Here is a 27,331-nt window from a genome sequence, read left to right as displayed (position 1 = left end):
AACGTAGGACAGCGGCATTGAAATACTATTGCGAATTCCCATTGGCTTTCAACCGCCACGTTGTCACGCAAATGCGCTACAGTTTCTCATTCTTTCATCATCACTGGTTCTCCTTACAATTGAGGTTCGGTCAAATTACACCTCGCAGATTGGGCAAAAACTTCTGGGATTCTTGCGCCTGAAGACGTACAGATGTCACGTCTCCTGAGGCGAATACAACTGAGTTCTACTACTTCATAAACCCTACAATCAATGGAAGAGAGGAAAAACCCCACCCCATCACAGCATATATCTAATGAATTAGGCTTAATAATGAATAATATGGATTTACGGTAGCCTACCATTATTGACATATATGTTTTTTTTGTATGCTATCCCGCTCACTTATTGAGAGGAAATTGTCCACACAATCTCAAGTAGTAGCCTACTTGTCAAGTAGTAGCCTACTTGTCAAGTAGTAGCTGACAGGTGACTTGTGTTGTTTGCCCCTTTGGCCACTAGATGGCAGTGTACCACGTATAGAAACCATAGATAAAAGATAGAAAACTGATGAATAATCAAAAACAATAACATTTTACACACACACACACACACACACACACACACACACACACACACACACACACACACACACACACACACACTATACAAAGACAAATGTAATAAAATAAAATAAATGCACTTCTTAATTTATCTTTAGTTAAACTTTATGAAAAACTATAAAGGAAAAATAAATGAATATATCTATTCTTACTTTTCGGATATTTAAGAACTGTTTATTGTCTATTTTCAGAGAGGGGAACTTGTCTCTATAAGACATAAATATTTTTATAATTACGCCTCTATACTGCCCGCCTGTGGTCACAATTAATTACTACACCTACGGAAATTTATGGATTAAATCTTTTTTTTTTTTAAGATATTTTCTGTGCATTTTTATGCTTTATTGATAGCGCAGAGAGACAGAGGTGAAATGGGGCAGAGAGGGGAGTGACATGCAGAGAACGACCGCGGGCGGGAATCGAACCCGGGTCTGCTGCTTACCAACTGAGCTAAAGGCGCCCTCATAGATTACATTTTATATACTATCTATGGTTAAATCCGAGAGCGTGATTGCAGGCGCCCTCCTATGGCCATCAATCATTAGGCTACTACAACCAATTGGTCGCCAGGCATAATTACATACAAACAACATGTGTTGGTTGTGTTACTAAACTCGCGTTGTAAAATGTATAGTTTCAAAGCATCAATGTACAGAGCCGTCTAATATCTGTGAATGAAAGCGGACAACACAACACCTTTATTTGGACAGAGCACACGTTAGAAACTTTATATTAGAAGGAGGAGTAGGCTACATTTGTTAGCTTCACTAGCTTAAGCTAACGGTTTGTATTGCAGTTGGCTACTAATCAGGTTTAGTCGAGCAAGAACTATTGCCACTAACTTATACATATTCAAAGGTTACTCTCTTGTAGTAAAGTTACTTTAAACAACACCCAAGCTAAATTTCAGTCCGCATTGAACCACATAAAATGATGTGTCAAAAAATAAAAAGAGAAGTTAAACAAGTATCCTATTCAAAGCACGGACGTTGTCGCCCCCCTGTGGCCACATACCGTAACTACAACCATGTATAAAGCCAGACGCATTCATATAGCTACAAGTAATACTCCCGGTTAAATCTTCCAAATTAAAACGTGTGTGTGTGTGTTTCTTTCTTTCTGTGGGTGTGTGTTAAGTGAACTATTAATACTTTAGATATAGCATTTGTGATAATATTTAAAATAAAAAATAATCCATCTATTCTGTTTATCAGATTGTTACAACTTTAACATCTGAGCTGAAATCTTTGCATGTAACAAAAGCACTCACAAAAAATTGCCCAATTGTGAAATAATTATCTGTTAAGGTGCGAACACACTAGGCACTTTACACGCGTACAGACGCGTATGAAATCGGCCGCGCGTACATGGCGCGTAAATGCGTCACTCGCGCTAAAGCAACATTTTCACTCGCACTAAAGCAACATTTTTACGCGCGTATATATTACGTGCGTATATATTACGCGCGTATATATTACGCAGCTACGCGAGGAGTTAAAAAAATGTAACTTTTGTTGCTCCTACGCGAGACGATTAGCCGCGTTGGCCAATCAGCGTTGAGCTTGACCCGACGTCACATACATTGGCAGGATCGGAGAACAGTGTACTGTACACAGAGGCTGATGAGAGACACCGAGGAGAAAAATGTATTGCGGGCGGCCGGTGCTGTATGAAGCCGCTCGGGGTTAGAAGACGTGGGGAAAGTAAACCAGGAGAATGGACTTCCTGGTTAATTCAGTGAATATGTGCGGCTGTGCTTTAGCCGATAAACAAAGTTAGCGCCGTATAGCATTAGTTAACTCACCCTGTTGTGTGCGGGCGGCTAGCGCCTCATATTATGAACCCAAACATGACGACTGTCCGCGGGACTTTCACGACAAGTAGAGCGAAGCACCGGTGTTGATCTACGCCAGCCACGGTCCCCTGTCACAGCCAGGTAGGGTAATTTTGGCTACTTGCCTTTATATTGTGCCGCCGTGCACCGATGCTGCTGTAACTGTGTTTGTTATGTAGCTGCCGTGAATATGCAATGCTGTTTTAATGCTAGGCTATTTGTGCTGTTCAGTTTGTCTTTTGGCACAGTTGTTGACCGTGTTGTTGTTGTTTTTGTGCGGACCTGCACGCTGTTGTGTCGGGTCTGATCAGCAATACAAATACAATATTGGGAGGGAGACTAGGCACGTTACGCGCGTATAACCATTTTTGACACAAAATGATCAAGCAACATTTTAGCTGCGTTACGCACGTAAATCTTACGCGTGTAAAATGCCTAGTGTGTTCGCACCTTTATTGTTTGCATCGTCATAGTCATAATTGCTGTAATTATGAACACAGAGCTTGCGCATTACTCCAGAATTTACCCAAAAAACAGCAACAGTTCAATTGCACCGCTGCGTCTCTCAAGACCCAACCATGCATACAATTTCATATTAAAAAATTATGCGTACCACTTATACACACATTTGATACAAACAGGTCACACACCAATTGGAATATAAACATGGCTTATTTTACAGTACACATCGACCAAACATGTGGGATATAAATGGACTGAAAAAAAGAAGTACATTTTAATTGTATACATCTTTATATTAAAAAAAAAAAATTATCCTCCCTACAGTCAGAATGCTCAAGGCATCTCGTGCACAATGTCCAAAGAACACAAATTGCATTAAATGCACGTTAACAAACTCTCTCTCTCACACACGCGCACGCACGCACACACACACACACACACACACACACACACACACACACACACACACACACACACACACACACACACACACACACACACACACACACACACACAGTGGCAGGCAATCGGAAGTATTGCTTGTATGTAAATATGTCTAGTGTTATAACGTTTTATTTTGAAAGGTTTAACCGGGAGTATTACTTGCGTGATTGCGTCTAGCTTTATACATGCTTGTAGTTACAATATGTGGCCACAGGGGGGCGACAACGTCCGTGCTTTGAATAGGATACTGGTTTAACTTCTCTTACTTTTTGACTCATCATTATGGTGGGTGGTTCAATGCGAACTGAAATTTTGCTTGGGTGTAGTTTAAAATAACGTTAATACAGGAGAGTAAACTTTGCTAGCTAGTGGCAATAGTTCTTGACTAAACCTGATTAGTAGCCAAAGGCTTAATACAAACCGTTAGCTTAAGCTAGTGAAGCCAACACAATGTAGCCAACCTTCCTCCTTCTAAAAGTTTCTTACGTGTGCTCTGTCCAAATAAAGGTGTTGTGTTGTCCGCTTTCATTCACAGATATTAACCGGTTTAGTACATTGATGCTTCGAAACGGTAAATACATTTTACAACGCGAGTTTACTAGTAACACAACCAACAAATGTTGTTTGTATGTAATTACGCCTAGCGACCAGTTGGTTGTAGTAATAATTGATGGCCACAGGAGGGCGCCTGCACTCACGCTCTCAATAGGATTTAACCAACTGATCGATAAATGTCTGTAGGTGTAGTAATTCACTGTGGCCACAGGAGGGCAGTATAGAGGCGTAATTATAAAGAGTTTTACGTCTTATAGAGACAAGTTCCCCTCTCTGAACATGTTGACTGCAGCCATGAATATGAAATATGTGTATTATATTTTGCACAGCGATACAAAAGTCCATTTGTTCCAAACTGAGGTTAATTTTTTACTAAATGCATTCACTGAACACATTTAACACAATTCAAACATCATACAAAACAGCCTTCAAAACATTGTGTATTTCAGATATTTTTTTCAATCGCTAACACGCTGTTTTCAAAACTTTTTTAAACCTTTAGCCTATTTATACAGGTAAATCCCATTTAGACCTGAGACTCTTTTACAAGGGAGACCTGTTCCCATACCCTTGTTACTGTAGATTTCAAAACTAGATTACTAAGGTTACAGTATGTCAGTAAAACATCTGTAAAATAGCCAGTAAATGGATCTTCTTTTCAAATTATTAATTTATTTTACTTTGGAGAAACTACTGTTTCTAAGGTAAAAAAAAAAAAAAAGCATTCACACCTGAGAAAGAACAACTCCACTACGTTACTCAAAACAGCATTTATTTTTCACAATACATGGACAGAATGTTTTTAAATGCAACAACAATTAGAGCCATCTAAATTAATAACATCAATTTTATCATCTATCTTTAGATCACAAGTGCAAAAAAAGTTAATCAAGTCATAAATGTCCAACACAGATACTGTATGTAATACTGACTGACAACAAGGAGACAGGCACTCACCCAACCCGACCCACTCCGTTTAAAATCATTCAAATGTGTGTGTAGGGCTAATCCAAAGAGACACACACTGATTTTATGGAACAAACAAAATACTTTACATTAGGCTCACGCAATATCATTTCTGCAACATGAATGTAAAAAGATGTAAATATATTTAATATATTTATTTATATTAGAGATAGTAGTAAGCTTAAAATCAGAAAGAAAAGAACATGGTAGTACTTTTTATGAACTGCCACACATTCCTAAAACTTGCCTAAAAGCGCTGTGGAACCTGACGAAAGTCTGAAGATTTATGAATCAGCAGATTTACAAATCAAAACAAAAAAAGGCAGTTCCACATGTTCTTATAAAATGTGTGCGTTTAAGTTGTTTAAGACTTTTCAGTGCCACATGTTTGTCCTACCCAGAATGCAAAGTGTATGGGCCGCCCTGTTTGATGGACCTGTGCCTTTTTCGTTTTTAGCAATCATGCCACGTTTGGAAAAAAACTGCTTGCGCAACTGTTCTAACTATACAAGGAGAATTGTAGCCATTAGCTGCTTGAAGAATAAGCACAGGGCAATAGAGTTTTTTTCACATTTGTATGTGTTTTACTAGTTGTTGCTAGTTGAACATTTTAGCTTCAAATGCTTTTTACAATTTTGCATTCAGAGTTAATTAAGTCCATTCTTTTTATTATGCATGTGTTTTGTCCTTAGGGGCCACCTTAGTTTGATAGTGCAACAAAATAATAATTGGCAATTGCTATGAAGGTCTTGTTCAAGAGTGAAGTGAATGTGTTCAGGGGTTACCAATGGATGTTTCTCAGATGTAAAAAAAAAGGGGCAGAAAAATCAATAAATTATATTTGCACATTTAAGTGACATGCAGGCACTAAATAATCTATGACATTTTCATGGTCAATTTAAAGATTCACATTTCTCTTGGGCTACAATATTTCAAGCTGAACACAAACAAAGTCATTCCTATTAAGAGCAATACAACAGTCAGAATCAACAAGGACTTCTCTAGGGACATGCAGGCCGCCTGCCTCTCTTCAGACAAACAACACAGGCCGACTATATTCACTGGTTCACCGCTGTGACTGTGAGCACTAAAACAAGCTGTATATGTAAGACGTTGTTCTCAGCCTTTTAGACTGAGGTTAATTGGATAATTTTGGGATATTTTTCTAAAATCTTATTTACATTTCTCCAATGCTGTGCTACTAACAGTACCTGTTCAGACCCACAGTAATATATAGCCTGGTGCTTTTAACATGATTAAAAATGTATCATGACTTGGTCCGGACAGACTACACATAGGAACATGAATCCAGATGAGGAGGATTCACTATACATATCATCATTATGAATAACATCGTTATCATTTTCGGGCTAAGCAGTTGAATGTTCTTCCATCTTCAATGTGTATATTAAAGCTATAGTGCGTAACTTTTTCATATAAATGAATGTCGGTTACATTCAAGCCATCGCCAAATAGGTTGACACAAAGTTGATTAAGCCAGTTGACGGTAAGACAGTTGATTAAGCCTATCAGCTCCACTAAATTATCTCTGTATTTCTCAGTATGGCAGAGTTTACAAACTGGTGCAGGAGCTCAAGAAGCGCCCATTAAATGTTTCAGATGTTGTTTCTATTGCTAAGAAAAAAAAACTGGATGTATAGCAGAAGTTCTATAAAAATCCATGTGCCATCACTGGCTTACCTCATGTAGGCTTACCTCAACAGTGTTGTTGTAATCATTCAGAATTCCTCATGGGGGTGACAGAAGTTACGCATTATAGCTTTAACTCAACTGGCCCTAGATGTTGAAACAGTTGTGAGTTAGCGTGTGTATTGTGCTTCGTTTTTTTTGTTTTATTCCTTCCTTCATTTAATAGTTAAACCAGGTTTGATTCATTTGTGCATGGCCAACACGTCGTTGAAGATGTTGAGGAAGATGTCAATGTGATAATCCTTGAACACCAGCGACGGACGGAACCTGATGGAGCGATCGCCACAGCCTCCCAGCAGCAATCCTGTTAATGACACAACACTGTTCATAATACAGTACTATCAACACAGCTCAGTATGTGTGGTCGGGTTTATGTTAGGAAGAGACACAGCAGGCAAAAAAAAATTGTATAGTGGATGGTGATGTTGTCCATACCCTTGTCTCTGGCCTTGAGCAGGATGCTGCTGCGTGTCGGGTCGTCACAGATGTCTATGGCACAGAAGGTTCCCTGTCCACGAGCTCGGCTCAATAGGCCGGGGTACTGAGCCTGGAGAGAGCACACACACAAATGATCAGCTCACTACTTTATCATTGTTCTTTTTATTCCTGTGCAAGTATAAGATTTATGTTTTATATTACAATTTATTCTAGAGTGGCAATCGCACGTTTGCTATGGAAGCTCAATATTATCTTACTGAAAACAGATGTACATTTCTAAATAAAAGAAAAAATATTCTTGACATTAAGACACTGACTAACATCAATCCTGAGATGAATTTTTTGTTTTGTTTTGGATTGTATTACAGTTTAATAGTATCCTTATATTGCACAGCCAACTACAGCAAACAACCTCTGAACACAAGGGATTATGAAGACTGACGGTGACGTCAGACTGCACCCGAACATATGCGCACACGCGCACGGGCAAGCGCACACGCACACACACACACAAACACACACACACACACACACACACACACACACACACACACACACACACACACACACACACACACACACACACAAGCACCCTACCTGCAGCTCATAAAGGCCATTTATCAGGGCTTTCCCGGAGCGTGTGGTCTCCTCCAGAAGGTTCTCTCTGCGGATGACATTGAGAACCTCAGCCAGGAGCAGGTTCTTGGTGGGATCGCCCATCCACGTGTTGAAGATACGGTACGCCTGGAAACAGCAGATACACAAGCAAACACACTTGTATGTTAACAAAAAATGCCAAAAATCTTAAAATATCTCTTTTAACATAAAAAATTACACTCCAGTATTGTTAACAATGTACATGTCTGCATGGCACAAGCATACATCATCACTACTATGGATTCTATCGTATAAAGCAAAGCCAAACCTTGTCGGCCTGGAATTCGTTCTTGTGGTAGTATCCCCCCGTGAGAAGCTTCTTGCTGAAGGAGACGATGTCAGCGGGGTCGTCCATGCCCCAGTGCTCGTGGGCCCAGAACTTCCCCGTGGTCCCTCCACCGGTCTGCACCTCATCCACATGGAACGCACAGCCATGCTGCAGGGACAGAGAGAGAAAAGAGGTGCTGTCAAGAGAACCTAAAAACCAGACTTGAGTAAGGTTAGCTTACTAGAAATGTAACTCGCTAATCTGAGATTTTTTCCACAGCTTTAGTTTGCTGCCAGACAGCCGTTTATTTTTTACATCACTCTGCCAATCAGCCTCCAACTCAGAGCCGATTATTCCAGAGACACTTTTTGGCGGCAAATTAAAGTTTTGAAAGAAATCTAATTTGAGCGTACAATTGAATGGATATTTAGGATTTTGATAAGCTTTTATACATGTGGAGAAGAAAAAAAGATTTTTCTTCTGGCCCCCTCTGCAACATTGCCATGCTGACTTCTGCTACAGCGTCATCTCCCCTAAACTCCTCCAATAAGGTAACACACTAACTAATGCCTAAGTACCTCATACAACCCCACTTCAAAAATACTGAACTATCCCTTTAAGTTCTTGGACGGCCGACATCTGAACATCTACACCCAGGCTCTGACAGACAGGCGGGCTGACCCATTCATTGAGCATTAGTGAACTTGTCCAGTAGAATCTAGAAAGTGTGGCTCAAAGTGACACATCCGGGGGCCCCGCTAGCGTGTGTGATGTCCCCTCCCTCACAAGCCAGCCGTTTCACTCCCCTCTAGGCTAAAAGACTGGTTCTTCACCCAGGCATGCTGTCAATGGACATCTGCTCTAGTTGTCCCTAAAAAATTCATGGCTATATCCTGCAGCATTGGCAGCCATGTTGTTGTCACGAAAAAGCTCAACTCTCATTAGTGCTGACAGTCTAATATATGAGTAGACATACACATTGGGATGACTGGGCGCTCTTTTATTCAATACAGTATTGAATATCCAATTTTTAATCTATCGTTAGATGTTGTTATTTAAACATAGGGTAGCTGTCATAGGATAAGCTGATTTTGTCAGTCAACTTTTATCGATGAATTGACCAATGTTTCATCTGTGCTTTGTAGGCATTTATACTGTTGAGTAGTCAACAATATTTTATAAGCTTTATAAAAATGTTTTGTGTGCAAAAATCTTAATTGGTGAAGAATCCTTTAAATGTAGTGGAGTAAAAAGTAGAACATTTCCCACCGAATTGTAGAGTAGAAGTAGTCAAATTCAAATGAAATGACAAGTATCTCATATTTGTAGTTAAGTAAAGTACCTTGAGTAAATGTACTTAGTTACATTACACCTTTGTGTAGTAATAAGTTACTTTAAGTTACCTTGCTTGCGATTTTGCGGAGGCCTTTGAAGAAGTTTGGGGAGGCGTGGTTATCTCCACCTTCAGCCTGGATGGGTTCAATCACAATCCCAGCCACGGGCTTTCCCTTCTGCCTCCACTTCACGATCTGATCTTCTGTCTGGAGACACACACACACACACACACACACACACACACACACACACACACACACACACACACACACACACACACACACACACACACACACACACACACACACACACACACACACACACACACACACACACACACAATACATATTATAATATGCCTTTAACACTCACATACGTATGTTATATAGGTAATGCAATGTGTATCATACTGTATATACTGGCAGTACTTCCTGAATGATATTATGAGACACCTACAGAGGACTAAAATTAATAGCAATTCTTATTTAGAATACATGATGTAAGAAAACAACTAGCCACTCTTGGGTGCTAATTCCCCAACATTATATTAGCATTTCATTCAAAACTCTGGAAAGATTTGCCCCCCCACAGTAGTCAGGTAACCATGACAACCTGTGCTGACAACTTAATGCTGATGCCTATATATTAACATTGTAATACCCGTACACTCTGCTTGGTAGGCCTACCTTACTATTCAACACAAACACAAGTTGTTTTACACTTGCTCACGCATACTTTCATAGTAAGCAAAACCTTCATATTCCCTCTTCATCTTCCATAAATATTTCAACACTGTGCGATTTGACTTCCTGGCGCTGGTAAAATATTTATAACCAAAAGCTCCAGAGGCGATTTAGGAAATGTTTCAGATTGTTAAGGTTGAAATGACTTGTTATCTCAAAGTTAAGGCTGACCCGCTGTTTAGACATTAGGCTTACTGGGCAATATTGGTCAACCACATTTATTAGTCAGCAGTCACACGCACACGCGCATGCACAGACAGACAGACAGACAGACAGACAGACAGACAGACAGACAGACAGACAGACAGACAGACAGACAGACAGACAGACAGACAGACAGACAGACAGACAGACAGACACACACACACACACACACACACACACACACACACACACACACACACACACAGCCCACCTCCTCCAGGCAGCGAGCCTCCTCCTGTGCGTTCTCTCTGGTGAACTCCTCCAGTGGATACTGCAGTCTGGGGAACGGGGCGATCGGCCAATCAAACGTCGGCACATCCAGCTTGTGGATCGCTTTGGAGTGGGTCGTCGCCAGGCAACCTTAACCAGGCAAGAGTGTTGTGTTAACCGTGAATACACAATGTTGCAATGATAAACCTGTTGTTGGCCCTTTGATTTCAATTGGTTGTTTGCCATGTAATTTTGCAGGTGTGCTTCAGGTACATATTTCTATCAATTAATAAAACATCGATATCAGGCAATAATGATATCAATATCCAGTATATCTGTATCTCTATACCCAGCTCCAATGGTGATGCTCTATATACTAAGAACTTTTTTCCATCTGGTCTCATGATGTCTACTGTTTAGCATGGCAGGGAGCTCTTAATTCATTCTTTTTACATCTCACCACCATGGCAGCAGCACTACAGGAGGACAGCCTTTCACTTACCCATGGTTCTCCCATGGAAACCTCCCATGAAAGATAAAATACTGAGTTCTGGACAGCCTGGGGTCTGAGACACACACAGAAATAGAAAGAGAATTTTTTTAATTCCAAACCAGATGGAAATGGTCAAATCCTGTTATTAATAGCAAAAGTTATTTTTCCCTTCTCACCTTGTTTATCATGCAGGAGCTGATGTCTTCCTCTGATGGGTTGCTGTGGCCTCGCTCCTTGTTCTTTATTCAAAAGTAAACAGAGAAAAAAAGAAACATTTACATTTTGTTTGATGAATTGTGGGTCAGAATCTCCCTAAAGAACTTACTGATTTCCTCATTAAAAATCCCAAACCAGATGTATTAGGACATTCAGCATGCTGCATCTGTGTTGAGACTTCCTAAATCTTTTTTTCTGCCATACTATATAGCAGGGAAGTATGGGGATGGAACGCAACCATTATTTCCAAACGGTGGGTGTTTCAATGGAACTCTCTCTCTCTCTCCGTCTCTGTCCCTTCTCTCTCTTTTTTTCCTCCTTTCTTTACATTTCCTACTCATTCACTCTGCTGCTGTATGTTAACAGGAGAAGCTCAAGTGTCAGAAGTAGTGCAAATTCTTGAAGTTAATTTTCAAACTGATTGAGTGAGTGTGTGGACATTAATGGTGGAACTTTCTCGCTGCTTTGCCTCACCCTGTACCAGATGAACATGGCTTTGTAGGCGTTCTCGTTGGAGCAGGAGCCACAGGCCATGGTCTGCACACGGGACATTCCACTGGGGGCCACCTGACAGGAGGGCACACACATTGTAGTATTGTGGTTTAATAAAGCTTTATAATCTAAATATCAGATAAAAGTTTATATATAAGAAAAAAAAGCATTTATAGTCCAACAATAATAAGAGCAACAATTATTACACCGTTATCACAAATGTGTGTGTATGTGTGTGTGTGTGTGTGTGTGTGTGTGTGTGTGTGTGTGTGTGTGTGTGTGTGTGTGTGTGTGTGAGTGAGTGAGTGAGTGAGTGAGTGAGTGAGTGAGTGAGTGAATGAATGAATGAGTGCGTGTGTGTGTGCGCTGTACTCACTGAAAGCAGACTTTCAGCCAGATTGTCTGGGAAGTTCTCTGGTGGTAGGATCCCCAGGGCCGGTCGGTTCACCAGTGTACTCTGAAAGAAAGACAGAAAGAAAATAATTGTGATTTTGGTCAAAGATCGAATCTTTTTAGGAAATCATTGCCTTCAGATATCGCTTCAATTTGACTCTCAACTTTCCTTTAAATGCTGCTTTCTCAACTTCTGCACTGTTATGTGGTTGCTTATTTAAAAGGTGCTACGAGGAACTTTTAAATATTTCAGAAACAGTGTCATTTTCCCTCTGATGATCATTAATGACAATAACGTGACCATCACTGCAAAGAATGCTATTCGAATATAGTTTTTCTTAATGCCTTTTTCATGGGTACACTTACCCAGGAACAATAGCTGGCGTAGTATAAACACTACCGCTTTTGTCCAAAGGGGGTGCAAGAATGAAAACAAACAGAAAGTTCCTCGGAGCACCTTTAAAGTAGGAGTTAACGACAGTAATTTACCATACTGGACTGAAGTACACTTGATCATTTAATAAACAGACAGTACCCTTTTATACTCTTATATTGATGATAGAAATGATATTGTATGTAAAGACGACCTACCAGATTGTTGGGGTTGGACATGAGTTTGAGTAGAGCAGGGTGGTTGTAGCCTGAGAGGGGACAGAATGGGGAGCGGAGATAAATGGAAAACAGATTCATATGGATAAATAAATATTTATTTCAAAGTCAGTGCTGTGTGTGGTGTGACAAAGGTTTAGCCTATTGGATATCTGTAGCAATGGCACACCAAGCACCTGACAGACTAGTTTACCTGAACATTGATGCAACATAGTCTAATATGTATACTATTCTTGTGTATTTGATTTGTGTGCATGTGTTTCTATGAGTTAGACTTTATTTTATCCCCGGCTTTCAACTCATTTTATCTATGTAAGATTATCAGTAACATCGCTTCATCTGTACAAAAGGCAATGACTCAAAAAGAAAGATCTTAGTTGAGAATGGAAAAGAAACGGTGAGCAAAAATAGAAAATCAGCTAAATATTGTAGGTGAAAATAGAATTACATTTAATGAAATACTGCTGTGATCCAAAAGAAAAAATCTTCTCATTAAAGTAGCTTTTTTCATTTGTATTAATATGCATTCTGCGAAGGTTAACAATTGTTTCAAACTGAGGCCCCTTCATCATCTGAATTCATTAAGCGTGTGAGTTCCTGGCTAGAACAAAGGCCTTCTGTCAGGGAGGGAGGACCCCTGAGGACTGAGCTCAGACCACTGACTTAAAGAGAACCATGTTAATCAGGCCGGACGTACTGATAGTCAGTGTGGTCTGTCTTTGGACCAATGGCTGTCTGATGATTTATCTTAAAGAGAGCGGTAAAGCATTTTTGCAAAGTGTTACATTTGTCTTAATCTTAAGTATTTTCTTTTCTACTGTGAGCATACCTATGCAAGGGGACGTTTGATGCGTTGTTTGACTTGAAATGGAATGATCTGCTGCCACTAACTTTACTCAGTGTGTACCTGAAGGTGACATTGTAAAGCAATCACACTTTAAACTCAACACTTAAACACTATAGCATTCAACTGATTATACACTGTATAGACCTACAAGTAATAAGTTATATAACAGTCCGATGTACAAATATTAATCAGAGGGTGCCACATCATAAATCAAAGATGGATTCAGGGTCAGGGTCAGTGTCAGGGTAAACTTTATTGTCCTGTTAAGGAAATTTGTCTTGGGCATTGTGCTACATTTTGCTTTGATTCAAAGCCCCAATCACTCCCAAGTCCAAAGGTCTTTTCCAATAGACACTAACATTAGAAAAACTGAATCTACAGTATGTGATCTGTATGTGGCTATCTGATCTGGTTTAAGAAAAGTGCATGATAAAATGCAGGTATTAATGCATGTAGAGAGGGCTTTGTGGAATGCAGTCATAACATCCAGACAAAGAATGGAGGTCTTTGAACTCATCTTATACAGATTGTAAAGCAGCTCCTACCATATGGCCACATTATATCAAAAAATATTATACTCTAAAAAAAAAAAGGAGAAAAAAAAATCTTTCCACTATCATCATGGTTTGCACTGGGGCCTAAGGCTGTGTGTAGTTGAGTCCAATACTTTTCACTCTGATGATCTATGACTGCTCTAAAAAACACACAAGCTAAATCACATTGAAAGCTACAGAGCTAAATAGACAGCCATGCTCCCAACCCCCCATCTCTCAACCCATTTAAACAGGGCCACTATAGAGAGTGTGCCCTGCCTATTTGCATCACTGCTTGGTATGGGCACTGCAAAACTGTGACCGCCAGAGCACTGCAGCGACAGAGAAGATCATTGGCTGGCTGCCTACCTGGACATCCATTCAAGACAGTTACACAATCACCAAAAACACTTTTTTATGAGGTTTTATTTTGAAATGTTATTTTTTATATAACAATATTTATTTTGTATTATACTTGACTATATTCCAAATCCTTTTAAGAAAATAGTTAAGACTGGGGGGAGTGTACATTTAGATCTGAACACCTCTTCCTGCCTTATTCACTCAGTAACAGACTCCTCTAGTCAAAGACTTATCGTTACATAAGATATTTCCAGACAGTCTAACCTACTTCATGTCCCAAATTACAAAACACACAGTGCTCTCATATCTTTTAGTACACCCTCCCGAAATATAGATAGAATCTGATGGGTATTTTAAGAATGTTGATAGTATTTAATATATTATTTTGTAAAACAAACTTACTAATGTCAATGTAATGTCATACAATTAATAACTAATTGAAGAAAATGCATTCTGAGAGGAAAGTGTTTCTTCAACCACGAATCAGTGGCATAGAGTGGCTGCAAAATGAAGGCACATGTTTCCTAATGCAATAGTTATGGGTCTTTCACCTGTTCTTAAAGGTGGAGTCAGTGATTCTAGAGAACGCTTGTTGTCAACCAATCCAGGTAGCTGTGTGTTGTTGTGTTGTCTTGCTACTCACCGATGGGGATGGAGGAGATCTGAGTGTAGATGTCCAGCATGCGGTTTCCATCCACGTCCACCAGGTAGTTTCCCCGGCTCTCCTCATAGTTACAGAAGAAGTTGATCGCTCCAACATTCTGCAAACAGACAGAATGTTCTGGATTAAGAGCAGTCTATAACAGTATAGAAGTGAAGCCTCTTGTAGTCACATTAGCAGAAGACAGACACACTGTTTCATTCATATTTATACTGTTATATCTATTCATTCTCATTCATATTTTTACATATTTATACACACCCACTCATACTCCATTACGACATTGTCTTTTGTTTTCTACTGCTGTGTATAGCACGTCATGCAATTTCCTCTGTACAGAATTGCACATACTTTTTATTTCTTAACTGAAATTTGCAAACTTTTCCTCTGCACATAGTCCATTTCCAATGTGAATTTATAATTTACAATTTTAATTTCCTATATTTTGTTATATCTTATATATATTTTGAGTGTTGGAGAACAAACAAAGTAAGAATTTTAATATACAGTGCAACTACCTGTTTTTATCGCACATATGACAATAAATATCTTGAAATCTTGAACTATGTCTTCCAACAACACCTGTATAGTAACTTGTCTTTAGCCTCTCAAAAATCCTCTCCTGATATTGATAGATAAAAAAAAAGTATATTAAAAATACTCAATAACTCTGTACAAACATTCTTCCTATGATCCAATTTGGTCCTCCAACCCTAACCTTCAACTAGATTCATCATCATTAGCGGACCTGTCCTAAAAGCTGTCAATTTGTAATAACTGGTTTATTTAAGAAAGCGAATAGAATGGCCTCAGCAATGGCCCAGTGTGACTTTTGCTTGCTTTCCTCCTTCTATTATGACACAATATCACGATTTGACTGCAAAACTCAAATGCAAATGTATTTTTGCATGTTCAAAACCCTCTGTCAAACTTGAACTGCAAACATTTGCATGTCAATATACACATGCATCACTTGTAGCCCTGGAGCGCAGAGTGCTACAATGTGAACAACATTAACGCTCAAGAGGCTGATGTAAGTACTTCACTGAGTTAATACAATTGGAGAACCCATCTGGCCACATACTGTACACACACGCACACACACATGCACGGGCACACAGACACACACACGCACACACACACACACACCCACGCACAAGCACACACACATAAAATCTTTATAAAAAAAAATCCAGCTAGAGAGAGAGAAAGCCGTGATCTTCTTTAACCACAAGAATGTGTACCGGTGAAGGTGGAGTCAGCAATTGTGGAGAACGCTTGTTGTCAAAAAAATGTTTTATTTCGCTGACACACACACAAACAACCTTTGCTCACCTGGATTTCTCCCAGTTGTTTTGTCAGCGCCTATAGATTGAAAGAAAAAAGAAAAAACAGGTTACGTTTTTACTCAGTAATACGTCAAAGGGTGAAGGGGGGTTGGGGAATAGGTGGTTGTGTCTTACCTCTGACCGTGGTCCAGGCACTGACGTTTTCATCAAAGGTCCATCGTAGTCGACCTCTACCTCAGCCTTGGCTGCTGCCTTGCTGGCATATCTGCAGGCTGGCGGAGAAAAAAGAAATGAATGATAATAAATTAGATATAAAAAGTATATATTTTTTTGTTCTTTTTTAAAATACAAAAACAAGAATTGAGATACGAGGCATTTTTTCTTCATCACATGGACTAAAACAAAAAAGGATTTGATTTTCATTTTTCGTTTTATAATAACAAACATCAAATTACTAGAAGACAGAAACAGAAGAAAATGCAGGTGTTTTCATATTCTGCGACTGGAAGTTGCCATTTTTCAAAGTAAGAGCGCGTATGAGAACACGGTGCTGTGTGTGCTGTGTAGGAGAGGGGGGAAACGAAAAATCAATAACCACTAATTCTTTGGTATTGTAATATCCTTTTGTGAAACGACAATAGACCAAAAAGGTACAGGGGTCGGTTCTGTTGAAAAGTTGTATTGTATTCTTGCTCCTCCATCATGTGTTTGGATGGAGAATGCAATGCTGGACCTTTTTTCAGCTACTTACATGATTCCATGGCCCTTTAATGCCGTTGGTAACTTGAGAAATGTTCATTGACATTACACTAGGCTTATACAGTAGCATTGGGATTAACAGTGTTCACATATCGGCCTTTTAAAGATTGACAGAAGAGAAGACCTTTGAGATATCACGCCACAAGCCACTGGAGAGCGTGGTGCACGCATATGGAGAATCATTCTGCCTGAGGTCAGTCAAACATTTACACTGATAACATTATGCTGCTCAGCTTGAGCTTCTATTAAAGGTTTCATGCTTCTGATTGCAGGGAAAAAACACAAGAATTACAACTTCATTTTTTGGGGGGTATATTTAACAAAAACATCAAATCCTTTGTATACTCGGAAATAAAGATTGAAAATAGTTGCAACAAATAGTGTGGTGCAGATGTAGCAAGTCAATGAACTACTGTATATTAAAGTATTGTTCACAAACCGAATTAAGAATACAGATTTGAATCAGGCATTTAAAAAAGGCAATTCCTTTTCAAATCCATGTCATGCTGCTTTTCCTTATTCAAATGGGTTTTCGACTTGCAAAGTCATTCCCCCTCTCCGTGAAGCCTTTCCGTGACCCTCTGAGGCCTCGTACAGGTATAGTATAAAACACATTAGCACAGGAACAGAGAATTCCGGTTTTAAATGTAAAATTAGCTTTTAAATAAAGAAATGCTGTGTTTCAATGAGCCTCAAGGGTCCTCCATAATAAAGTAGTCAAATAGACGACAAAAGAAGCCATAACAGAGCAAAAGACAATGAATGAAGATACACACTGTTAATCTGGGTTAATCTACAGGAGAACAGTTCTAAGTAAGGCAAAGCAAGGCAAGGCAAGTTTATTTATATAGCACAATTCAAACACAAGGCCATTCAAAGTGCTTTACAGGGGCAAGATTAAAATACATAAAACACATTAGAAGACATTTAAAAGCGAATGAAAAGAAGTAAAACATTTAAATAGAATAAAAAGTACAGGTTAAAATGGAAACAGAAAAGTCTTCAGACTCGATTTAAAAGAACTGAGGGTTGCAGCAGACCTCAAGTAGAGTGTGATTTACCTGGAGCGTTGAGCCACAGGTTCTTCTGCAGCGAGAGAGAGAACTGACGACTGATCAGCGTGGACGCCATGGCAACAGTGTGAGCAGGCAGGCAGGACGGAGCGGCTGCCCTCACGGTCTGACTTCACCTAGTCACCTATAGACACAGACGAGACAGAGGCATGGGTTAGTGAGATATATCTAAAGAGGGGAAAGTGCTATTGGTTAATGATAGATATCTAAAGAGGGGGAGAGAAGAAGGCCAATGGGCAAGCACACACACTAATCGAGATTTTTTCTATCAACCACTCAAAGTTGCAAAATATGTATTTGATTAGATGTACAGCTACTAAATGATCTGGAGTAGCTGTTGCCATCATGGTAGGACTGAGATAGGCAATTCCAAAACATGTATCAGTGTCTGAGAACGCCAACTTATACATGGGAAAGGGCAGACAAAGGTGCCTCTAATATACTGGTGTGGTATACAGCCATATGTGAAGCAGCAGTGTTGTGCAAAGCCAGCAGAAATGAGACTGAACTGGTACTGTAAGGAGTCACTGTACCAAACAATAATCAAGTGTTTTCTGTTTTGGGGGGTTGAATACAACTGAGCTGACACAGTGACTTGACGCGTGGGCGGTTTTTCTAGCAGCCAGCTCAGCTTCTGATGATCATGAACCACATCAAAAGGTGGAGTCAGCGATTCTGGAGAACGCTTGTTGACAAAATCACTTTGTCAATATCAGTGAATTTCTCCTCACGATATGCTAGCTGTCCGTACTGTGTGTATTCACAAATTTTGACTAAACGTGATTTTGACAACGAGTGTTCTCAAGAATGGTTGACTGCACCTTTAACCTGTAGATATTTCAGTTCAGCACTGAACAGGTCCATCAGCTAAAGTCTTAAGGCGTAAGTGTGGGGCTTATGCTTCAAAAGAACTGGTTCATCTTACGACAGGCCGTCTTAGAGGGTGTTCCAGTTGACCACACTTTAAGCCGGGATGAAAAGCATCTTTCCTTTAGGCTTTTGTGTGCTGTTGTGCTCAGCTACTCACATGAAAAGTGACAGGAATAGTTGTGTAAGAAGAAGGATGATAGACAAAGTTCAGGCCAATCGCAGTGTGAAGTCAGTGTTTCTGTTGCACTCACAGTCAGTTTAAAGAATAGAAGACCCATACATTTGCAGACACAGCCAGAAGCCCCCTACCAATTCTGATGAAGTAAAGGTGTGAGGGAGATTTCAAAGCATTTCAACCATACAACAGGCACTTCTGTTGGAGCACCTTCCAATAGAAGTTAATACTGTATGGTCAAACTGCATCCAAATCCCCTCCCTCCCCACCACCTTTCTGACCTCAATTTAAAATGAGGTAATGTCAAAAGCTTTGTCAATAGGAGTTCATTATAAAAGCATTTTTCAAGGCCCCCGAGGATTGAAATATAATTTACAGTACTATATTGACAATCACAAAAAAGTTAATACGAATTAGAATATGCACTGAAATCCCATTTAAAGAGCTGTGTCCGTGTCCCGTTTATATGTGAATGTGACTGGGTCACACAACATTGAAGTGATTGAAGGATATTTGTTGAAAAATGTTGACTGTAATTTTCAATAATATGACCTAGTCAGCATGCAGCTATTGTTTTACGTGTATAACAGCTTTTTAATTGATTTCTTAGTCAGTCTGGTCCGTTTGGAGACAATCCAGCATCTTTCAGCAACGTGTTCAGTTTTCAAGCACATTTCAAAACCTTGAAAACACAAGATTTTAAACCAAGCATTTTCCAAACTTTCCAAAACTCTGATTATTATGAACCCTGCATGAATAAATGTAAGACAGAAATCGGGGCAAAGAAACCCCGTCTGCTCCTTCTCCTCTCATCCTTCCAAGCTCTTATGCAATACTGGCAGCAGAAACAGGAACATTCTAGCTATCTGCTTTCACACAGCAAAGGAAACCCTGGCCCTCTGTGCACGGGTGGTCGCACACACACACACACACAGACACGCACCCACACACACACACACACACACGCACACATACACACACACACACACGCACACACACACACACACACAAAAGCAGCAAACACAAGCAGACACACGTGCATGTTCACATAGGCACACAGACAGACGGTCTCTTGGCAACAACGTTGTGAACTGGTTCAAACTGGATTGAGTCTGAGTTACACAAGGTTTTCATATGCCCGGGAGGGGTGAGATGGTCTTTGTGAGGGAGGGGGGGTAGAATAAAGTGATGGAGCTTTGCTAGAATGGGAACACAAAGGCAGTGCGACAGCGATAAGAATGCCTAATTGAATATTCGAACTGAGGAGGATGTAGACTTCAGATGCTGTGTTGTTGGCTTATTTTCATTAGTAAGAATGTATACTGATGAAAATGTTTTACTCATTGATAATCTAAGCAAGATTGTTCACTGGGTGTTGCTATAACATGTCATTCCTATTCCCAAGGAACACAGTTTAGAACAGAGGCTAATGCAGCTGACATCTCCAACATGTCACACTGGAAACATCACAGACACAAAAGGGAAATAATTGGACAAAGGTAGTGTGTACACAGAAGTAAATGTTCTCCTGATTGACTTATCTATTGCTGACAATTATATTGTTAATATTGTTGCTGCAAGCCAACTCCAGGATGTCCATCCAACCTAATCAAAGTGACTCTGATTAGGTGGTGATACACTGTAAACGGTGTGTAGGAGGAAACCAGCATGCTTTAGTATGTAGTATAGTAAAAATTTAAAGTATGGGATTTGGAACGCAGGGTGAGTGTAGGCCTTGACTTGAGGCAGACTGAGCAAGCTAGTATATTCAATTCAATATTTATTTATGAATTATCAGAGGTTATGACAAAGGGTGCAGAGCTTGCTGGTGATCTCGCTTCACATATAAACTCCTCCAGTGACACATGCAAGTGATGAGTCAAGTCATAAGTGTGTGTGTGTGTGTGTGTGTGTGTGTGTGTGTGTGTGTGTGTGTGTGTGTGTGTGTGTGTGAGTGTGTGTTTGTGTGTGCGAGCGTGCGTGCGTGCGTGCGTGCCTTAGTGTGTGGGTTTCCTGGAAAGCATTCCTGTCCTAAAGTAACCTGGAAAAAAAGTAGTGTTGTGTAACCACTGCTGTAGTGGGGCTGTTACCACACACAGGAGCTGCTAGACTTTGAACCATGGCTGCACTGCCGGTGACAGAGAGCAGCGCTGAATATTAATGATATGATAAATCTAGCTGAGAGGAGCTTGGGTAAATGTTCATGAGTGAGAACGCTCCACTCACTTCACTAACTGGTCATATAACAACACCTTAGTGTTCTATCAAGTGTTCTAAAAATTAAATAAATTAGCATTCCTATGTGATTTGGTTGGGGTTTTGTTCATGCTCTTGAAAAAAGAAAGCAAGTATGCAAGATGATTCTTCACTTTTCTTGGGACCTAAGGCCAAATGAATGTTGCTCATATATTGATCATCATATAACTTTGATTGACAGCTAGCAGGACTTGTCGAGTCTGGAGCAGGTTGTTTTTCAAATCAGATTTCGTCAAAATCAGTGAATATCTCCTTATGATCCTCTACCTGTCTATATACTGTGTGTGCTCTAAAAAAACTGTTATTAATGCACAGCCTAAGCTCTGTGAACTGGCATGGCTGCGGTGGCCCCTTTGGCTGTGTAGTAACACCAGATTTTTGTCAGCGGACACACACAGTACGGACAGGTAGCGGATTGTGAAGCGATATTCACTGGATTTGCCAAACAATGATTTTGACAACAAGCATTCTCCAGAATCACAGACTCCACCTTTAAATGTTCTACACCTGACCTGTGACACATATGCCTTACAAAAGTGAAAATCAGCAGTAGTTAGAAAATGGACACAGAGGTGGGAGTGATTGGTGTTGCTTTGGCCCAGCTAAAAGATATCCCAGAATGCCCTGCAGTTTGCAAGGTCAGTCAACCTGGGACTGCACACACCACCTTCCATCACCGTGATAGTTAAGGACATTATGCAACGATTCTGTTTGTGGACTTCAGCTCACCATTAAAAATATTAACCTAGCTCCTAGATCCTAATACACCCGCGCTCACTGTGCCTGCCCCCCTCCCCCCCCCCACTAACAATGAATCAGTAACTTCCTGAAAGAAAAGAAGAAGCAGGTGCATTGGGGGCAGTCGCAAGCCACAAATAGCTCCACAGTATAGCTCCCTTTGGAAGGACGGCAGGCAGAAGTAACTTAATACGTTACCCAATGCAATACGTAGTCCAGCACTTTGCTGCACTGCACTGCACTCCCACTCACCCTTGTGCTATGTGTCAAATGTATAGTTATTCTACAACCTGCATACAGACAATGGTCCGAATGTAAGGTGAAGCCAGCAATTCTACAGAATGGTTGTTGTCAAAATCAGTGAATATCTCCTCAATATCCGCTACGTGTCGTACACCTACAGTACACAGGTAGCAGATTGTGAGGAGATAATCACTGTTTTGGGAAAAATTGGATTTCGTCAACAAACATTCTCCAGAATCGCTGACTCCACCTTTAAACGCTGGCTTCTTTTCATCTTCCTACAATAACTGGGAGGCTCCGATTTGATTTCAGTTTGATTTCATCAGTTAGAGTTGAGTGATGAATCTCCAGAGGGGCAACTGTTATTAATTACTATTTAACATTTACGTAGTCCATCTGCTGCTTCACTATAATGTCCCATTGAATCGTTCATCTTTTCATTAGACCCTGCTGCCTGTCAGTTGTGCTGTCCATCACCTTGCCTGTCCCCATGCAGCATAAAATAAACTGTGTGTGTGTGTGTGTGTGTGTGTGTGTGTGTGTGTGTGTGTGTGTGTGTGTGTGTGTGTGTGTGTGTGTGTGGCAGTTTGTCCTTGTTTTCATTTCACGCTCGATTTGGCAATGTGAACCAATGTGTCCGTTTCCCTTTGAAAGCTCCTTTGGACTGAATTGATTTGAGACAGACAGACAGACAGACAGACAGACAGACAGATAGACAGATAGACAGATAGATAGATAGATAGATAGATAGATAGATAGATAGATAGATAGATAGATAGATAGATAGATAGATAGATAGATAGATAGATAGATAGATAGATAGATAGATAGATAGATAGATAGATAGATAGATAGATAGATAGATAGATAGATAGATAGATAGATAGATAGATAGATACAAAATTCTTGATGTCCTTGATGAACAACCCATCTTCCACCTCCAACCCTTCCAATGTGTCCTGAGCTGGAATGACATCATCCACTGGACACAGTAGAAAGGTGCTGTCAGAAGCGGGACCTGGCAGTGTGGATATATGCAGAAAACTTATGCCAGGATTCTTACTATTAATAACCAAAGCATTGAACACAGTACAAGTTATAGCTATCTGTGTTCAACCATGAGAGCATTTGGGAAGTTTGAACATGGCTCAAAGCGCTCTTATCCAATTAATATCCAAACTCTGATTCAAACCTGGCTGTATTGTATGGTAGAGAATGATAGGGTCCACACTGAGTCGCCAAAGCTTTACAACAGGATCTCCACACGCTAAATTCTATACGTTTGAGACACATACACACTGATTATTAACAAAAGAGAGCACTCCAAAGCCCTCCAAACTCAAGAACAGAGCCAAGAACACAGATCCTGTCAGCTCACCAGTCTCTCTCTCTCTCTCACACACACACACACACACACACACACACACACACACACACACACACACACACACACACACACACACACACACACACACACACACACACACACACACACACACACACTGCTTTCACACAAAAATCGAAGTGAACCACACTAGTAATACTATGTTGTCACTGTTGCACACAAGTGAGTCATCACAATTATACACTGAGGAGGAAGGGAACAGGGCTGATCTCGCTGAAACACGAGGCGAGTTTAAAATGAAAGAACAGCCAGGATGAAACTGTTTTTTTTCAGTTCTTACTTCTTCAGTTCTTACTAATGTTTAAGTAAAAAAAAATAGTAAACACAAAATTCCCTGTCTCTCTATCATACAGTCTTTGTTCAGCTATAGACAGCTGCCGGAGATTTTTAAGGTGGAGTGTTTTCTCTAATGTAACTCAGTGCACGAGTTGATGTGGTGAATCAATCAAGCCACCTTAAAAAAAATATCAAAATGATAACCGACCATTGTGTTTGTTTTGATCGTCTCTCTAGCATGACATAAACGCAAATAATGATCGGATCATGAAGCACTCGCAAATGTCTATATGAATTTCAACCGGAACAATATTTTCCTCACTTTCCCCAAAGAAAAAAGTAGTTCTGTTGCATTGTGTTTGATAAGCCTTCACCAATGACTTGTATAAAGCCCTGCAGAGCCCATGCATGGACAGACAGGACATCAACTTGGGACTCCTGTCTACTGGAGCGTTTTGCTTTTCATTTAGTGATTTTATCCGCACAGTTGACACGAATGAGCGAGGGGCAGGACATTTCATAGCCTCGACCTATCCGGAGAAAAATCTCCTGCACAATTTGAAACTAGTTTCATCTGTGTTGCATAACATTTTGATACTATGAAACATTCTCTTTGTTCATAAGACATAACTTACATAATGGTACCGCTTTGACCCAGTTACACAGATATTGTAACTCATTCAGACAAGAGAACAACATACTGTATTACATCAGATCAATGTACAAAGGTATGTATGTATGCATATCTGAGTGTTCAAAGCCCAACGACACCATGTTATCAATCCAGTGTTTTTTTTAATTATTATACAACTCTGTTTTGCCAATATTCTAATAATCATTGTCACTTAGGTGCACATGTATTGCTTGTGGGACAAAGGATTATGGCTGTTATGAGATTATTTGGGCGGTCCCATGTGTTATTGAGGGAACACACATCCCCGATTTTAGAGCTATCCTGCTTTGCACATGGTTAGAAACAAACCAGAGGCGCCTAATTATGAATTCAATTAAGGTTTCTCTAATGCAGTGCTTATGAAAGATGTTTTGTAACCTACTTACAGAAAAACTGGATTTTTTTAAATGTTTGCTGATCTCTGTTCAGCTGGATCTTCATGTACATCTACATTGTTTGTGTGTGCAAGTGCACTGGAATCCGGGTCAAATTCCATGCATGTCCAAGCATAAATGGCCAGGCGTAGGAGCTCAGCAATAAATCACAAATCCGGAAAAAACTGGACCTGCAGCAATGCCATGTTCACTTGAACCTACACTATGAAATTCAATGATTACATCCCATCCTTACTTGCTGATCTGTGTTTTCCACCTCCAAAAGTCCTTATTTGAGCCCTAAAAAAATTTAAATTAAAGACTATAACAATTTGTTTAGGGGAAAAGTACTTAAATAATGATTTTACGGTCTATAATCAACACAGGGCTTAGATTTGAGACAAAAATGAATTGGGGCAAACTCCTTTTTTGTTTTTCTTATTCATTCAACGTCAACAGATTTTAAAACGAAATACCTTTTTGGAATATTGAGTATAGGCTATAGTTGTTAGATAAGCAATCACAATGAAATCCCATCACTAGAAGATTGTTACGATATTATTTATGACATTTTTGTAATAGAAAGAATCACTTTCTCTATGAAGTTTTCAGGAGGCTATTTAAGAAAACAAAAACAATTGTTTTGCTTTGATATAGTCACATGCTGTATTATTATTTTTTTGTAAAACCGGAAAGACACCTATTGTTCTCCTGTCAGGGTTGTTTACAGAAGAGATGGATGAACTGTGCAGATCGCATTAATGAAAATTGTAAACTGTAGGCCTTTGTATGAATACAAATGTGACTGAAAATAAGCTAATTAAACAGTGTTTCATTGACAGGCTTCTGATACAGTATTACCAGGTACTTTAATTTAAATAGCTTACATTTATTTTACTATTAGTCAACCTATGCTGAACGCTGAGTTGCAGCCACAGTGGAAATGATGCGCACCAAGCTCTCTCAATAAAGTGAAAGTGTTTTTCTACTGCACTTTGAATAACCTGCATCTCCGCATACTGTAGCCTACAGTGTACAGTCTGTGGTCACATCAACACAGCGTGTGTGTGCATGTCAAACTTGTGTATGGGGATGTTGTTGCTGAAAGAATCCGGCTCCGACTGGATCCGACCGGCTCACACACTAATAACAGGTGTAGAAAAATCATGACAGGTTGGTTGTGATGTAATGGATGAACCCATTCCCCTAACGGCTCCGGTTTGCCCCTCGAGACTAAAATGCTTCATATTGTCATCATGGACGCTGCTGCAGAGCAAGGGGCGCTGCATCCTGATGTTCCTACCCAGGGACCACAGCACACACATCGGCCGAGGATGCGACATGCCCCGCGGTGTGATCCATGCATACAGCCGGTAGGGGGGGTTGGGGGGGGACACTTACCTTTGGATCCGGAGACACGGCAGCGGAATGAGTAGCGTAGATTCCCCGCAGCACAGAGCGGTGATGTCGGACGGAGTGAGTGAGTGTGGTCCTGTCTGTCTGTCGAGCCAGCCGGCCTGGAAGAGGAGGGGCTTAGTGTTCAGGGGGGGGTAGACCCAGACCGATATCGGCTTTTCATTGGCCGAGGCAGATATTTTAGAGAGCCGGTCAAACCATGGTTGATAACACAGTACAAGGCTGTATTTACACTGGGAGGGACAGATGGAGCCAATCCGTAATTCAAATGAAAAAAAAAAAAGATCAGTATCGCTGCAAATGAATAAATTAAGTCAAATTAAAATTCATAACTCACACACTATGAATGGTTTGTAGTAGGCTATGTCTCTTTAAATAGCTCTTTTTATATAGAGCCATAGCTTGTATTAATGGCTGTATTTAAAATCAAGGAAAATAAATGTCCTTTGAAATACGACAATTAACAGGAATTCTTTAAAATCTACTTTTGAGGAAAATTATTGACAGGAAAATAAAATTATTTACCACATATTAAATCTTTTCATGAGAAAATACATTCCTTGTTCCAAATTCTTGACTTCCTTCATTACAGTTCATGTAGCCTATACATGTGATAAAATAATGTCCATAGGATAGGATGTCATTTTACTATTCATTCAATTCAGTCAATTCTTCCTTGGCATTGAGGTGCAATACTGCAGAGTGAGTGCAGCCATCTTTCATCAACAGCGTTCTTCCAATAACCCTGT

The 27,331-nt window shown here is 40.0% G+C and overlaps 1 protein-coding gene across 1 annotated transcript; it reads right to left on the bottom strand.

Moving 5' to 3' along the window:
• Positions 1–4,804: 4,804 nt before the first annotated feature.
• On the bottom strand, positions 4,805–26,681 carry abat (4-aminobutyrate aminotransferase). The gene is made up of 16 exons (XM_080043413.1): positions 26,568–26,681; positions 18,145–18,280; positions 16,499–16,596; positions 16,371–16,400; positions 15,018–15,135; positions 12,614–12,663; positions 12,006–12,086; positions 11,612–11,704; positions 11,098–11,160; positions 10,931–10,994; positions 10,430–10,578; positions 9,340–9,477; positions 7,937–8,104; positions 7,609–7,755; positions 7,009–7,120; positions 4,805–6,877 (listed from the first exon to the last, which is right to left on the bottom strand). Exons 2-16 carry the CDS (start codon positions 18,212–18,214, stop codon positions 6,756–6,758), a joined length of 1,503 nt encoding a protein of 500 aa, XP_079899539.1. The 5' UTR covers positions 18,215–18,280; positions 26,568–26,681; the 3' UTR covers positions 4,805–6,755.
• Positions 26,682–27,331: the final 650 nt, after the last annotated feature.

The sequence above is a fragment of the Ammodytes marinus genome, assembly GCF_949987685.1.
Source record: "Ammodytes marinus genome assembly, chromosome: 16".
In the NCBI taxonomy this organism is placed as follows: domain Eukaryota; kingdom Metazoa; phylum Chordata; class Actinopteri; order Uranoscopiformes; family Ammodytidae; genus Ammodytes; species Ammodytes marinus.
The sequence above is the reverse complement of the archived record's forward strand: the minus strand, read 5'-3'. Positions and strand labels throughout refer to the sequence as shown.

Coding starts and splice junctions, on each gene's coding strand:
- abat (XM_080043413.1), bottom strand. CDS start 18,214: ATGGCGTCCACGCTGATCAGTCGTCAGTTCTCTCTCTCGCTGCAGAAG. Junction 12,664..15,017: donor GATCTCCTCCATCCCCATCG/GTGAGTAGCAAG, acceptor GTCCCCTCTCAG/GCTACAACCACCCTGCTCTA. Junction 12,087..12,613: donor TGTCCAACCCCAACAATCTG/GTAGGTCGTCTT, acceptor TCTTTCTTTCAG/AGTACACTGGTGAACCGACC.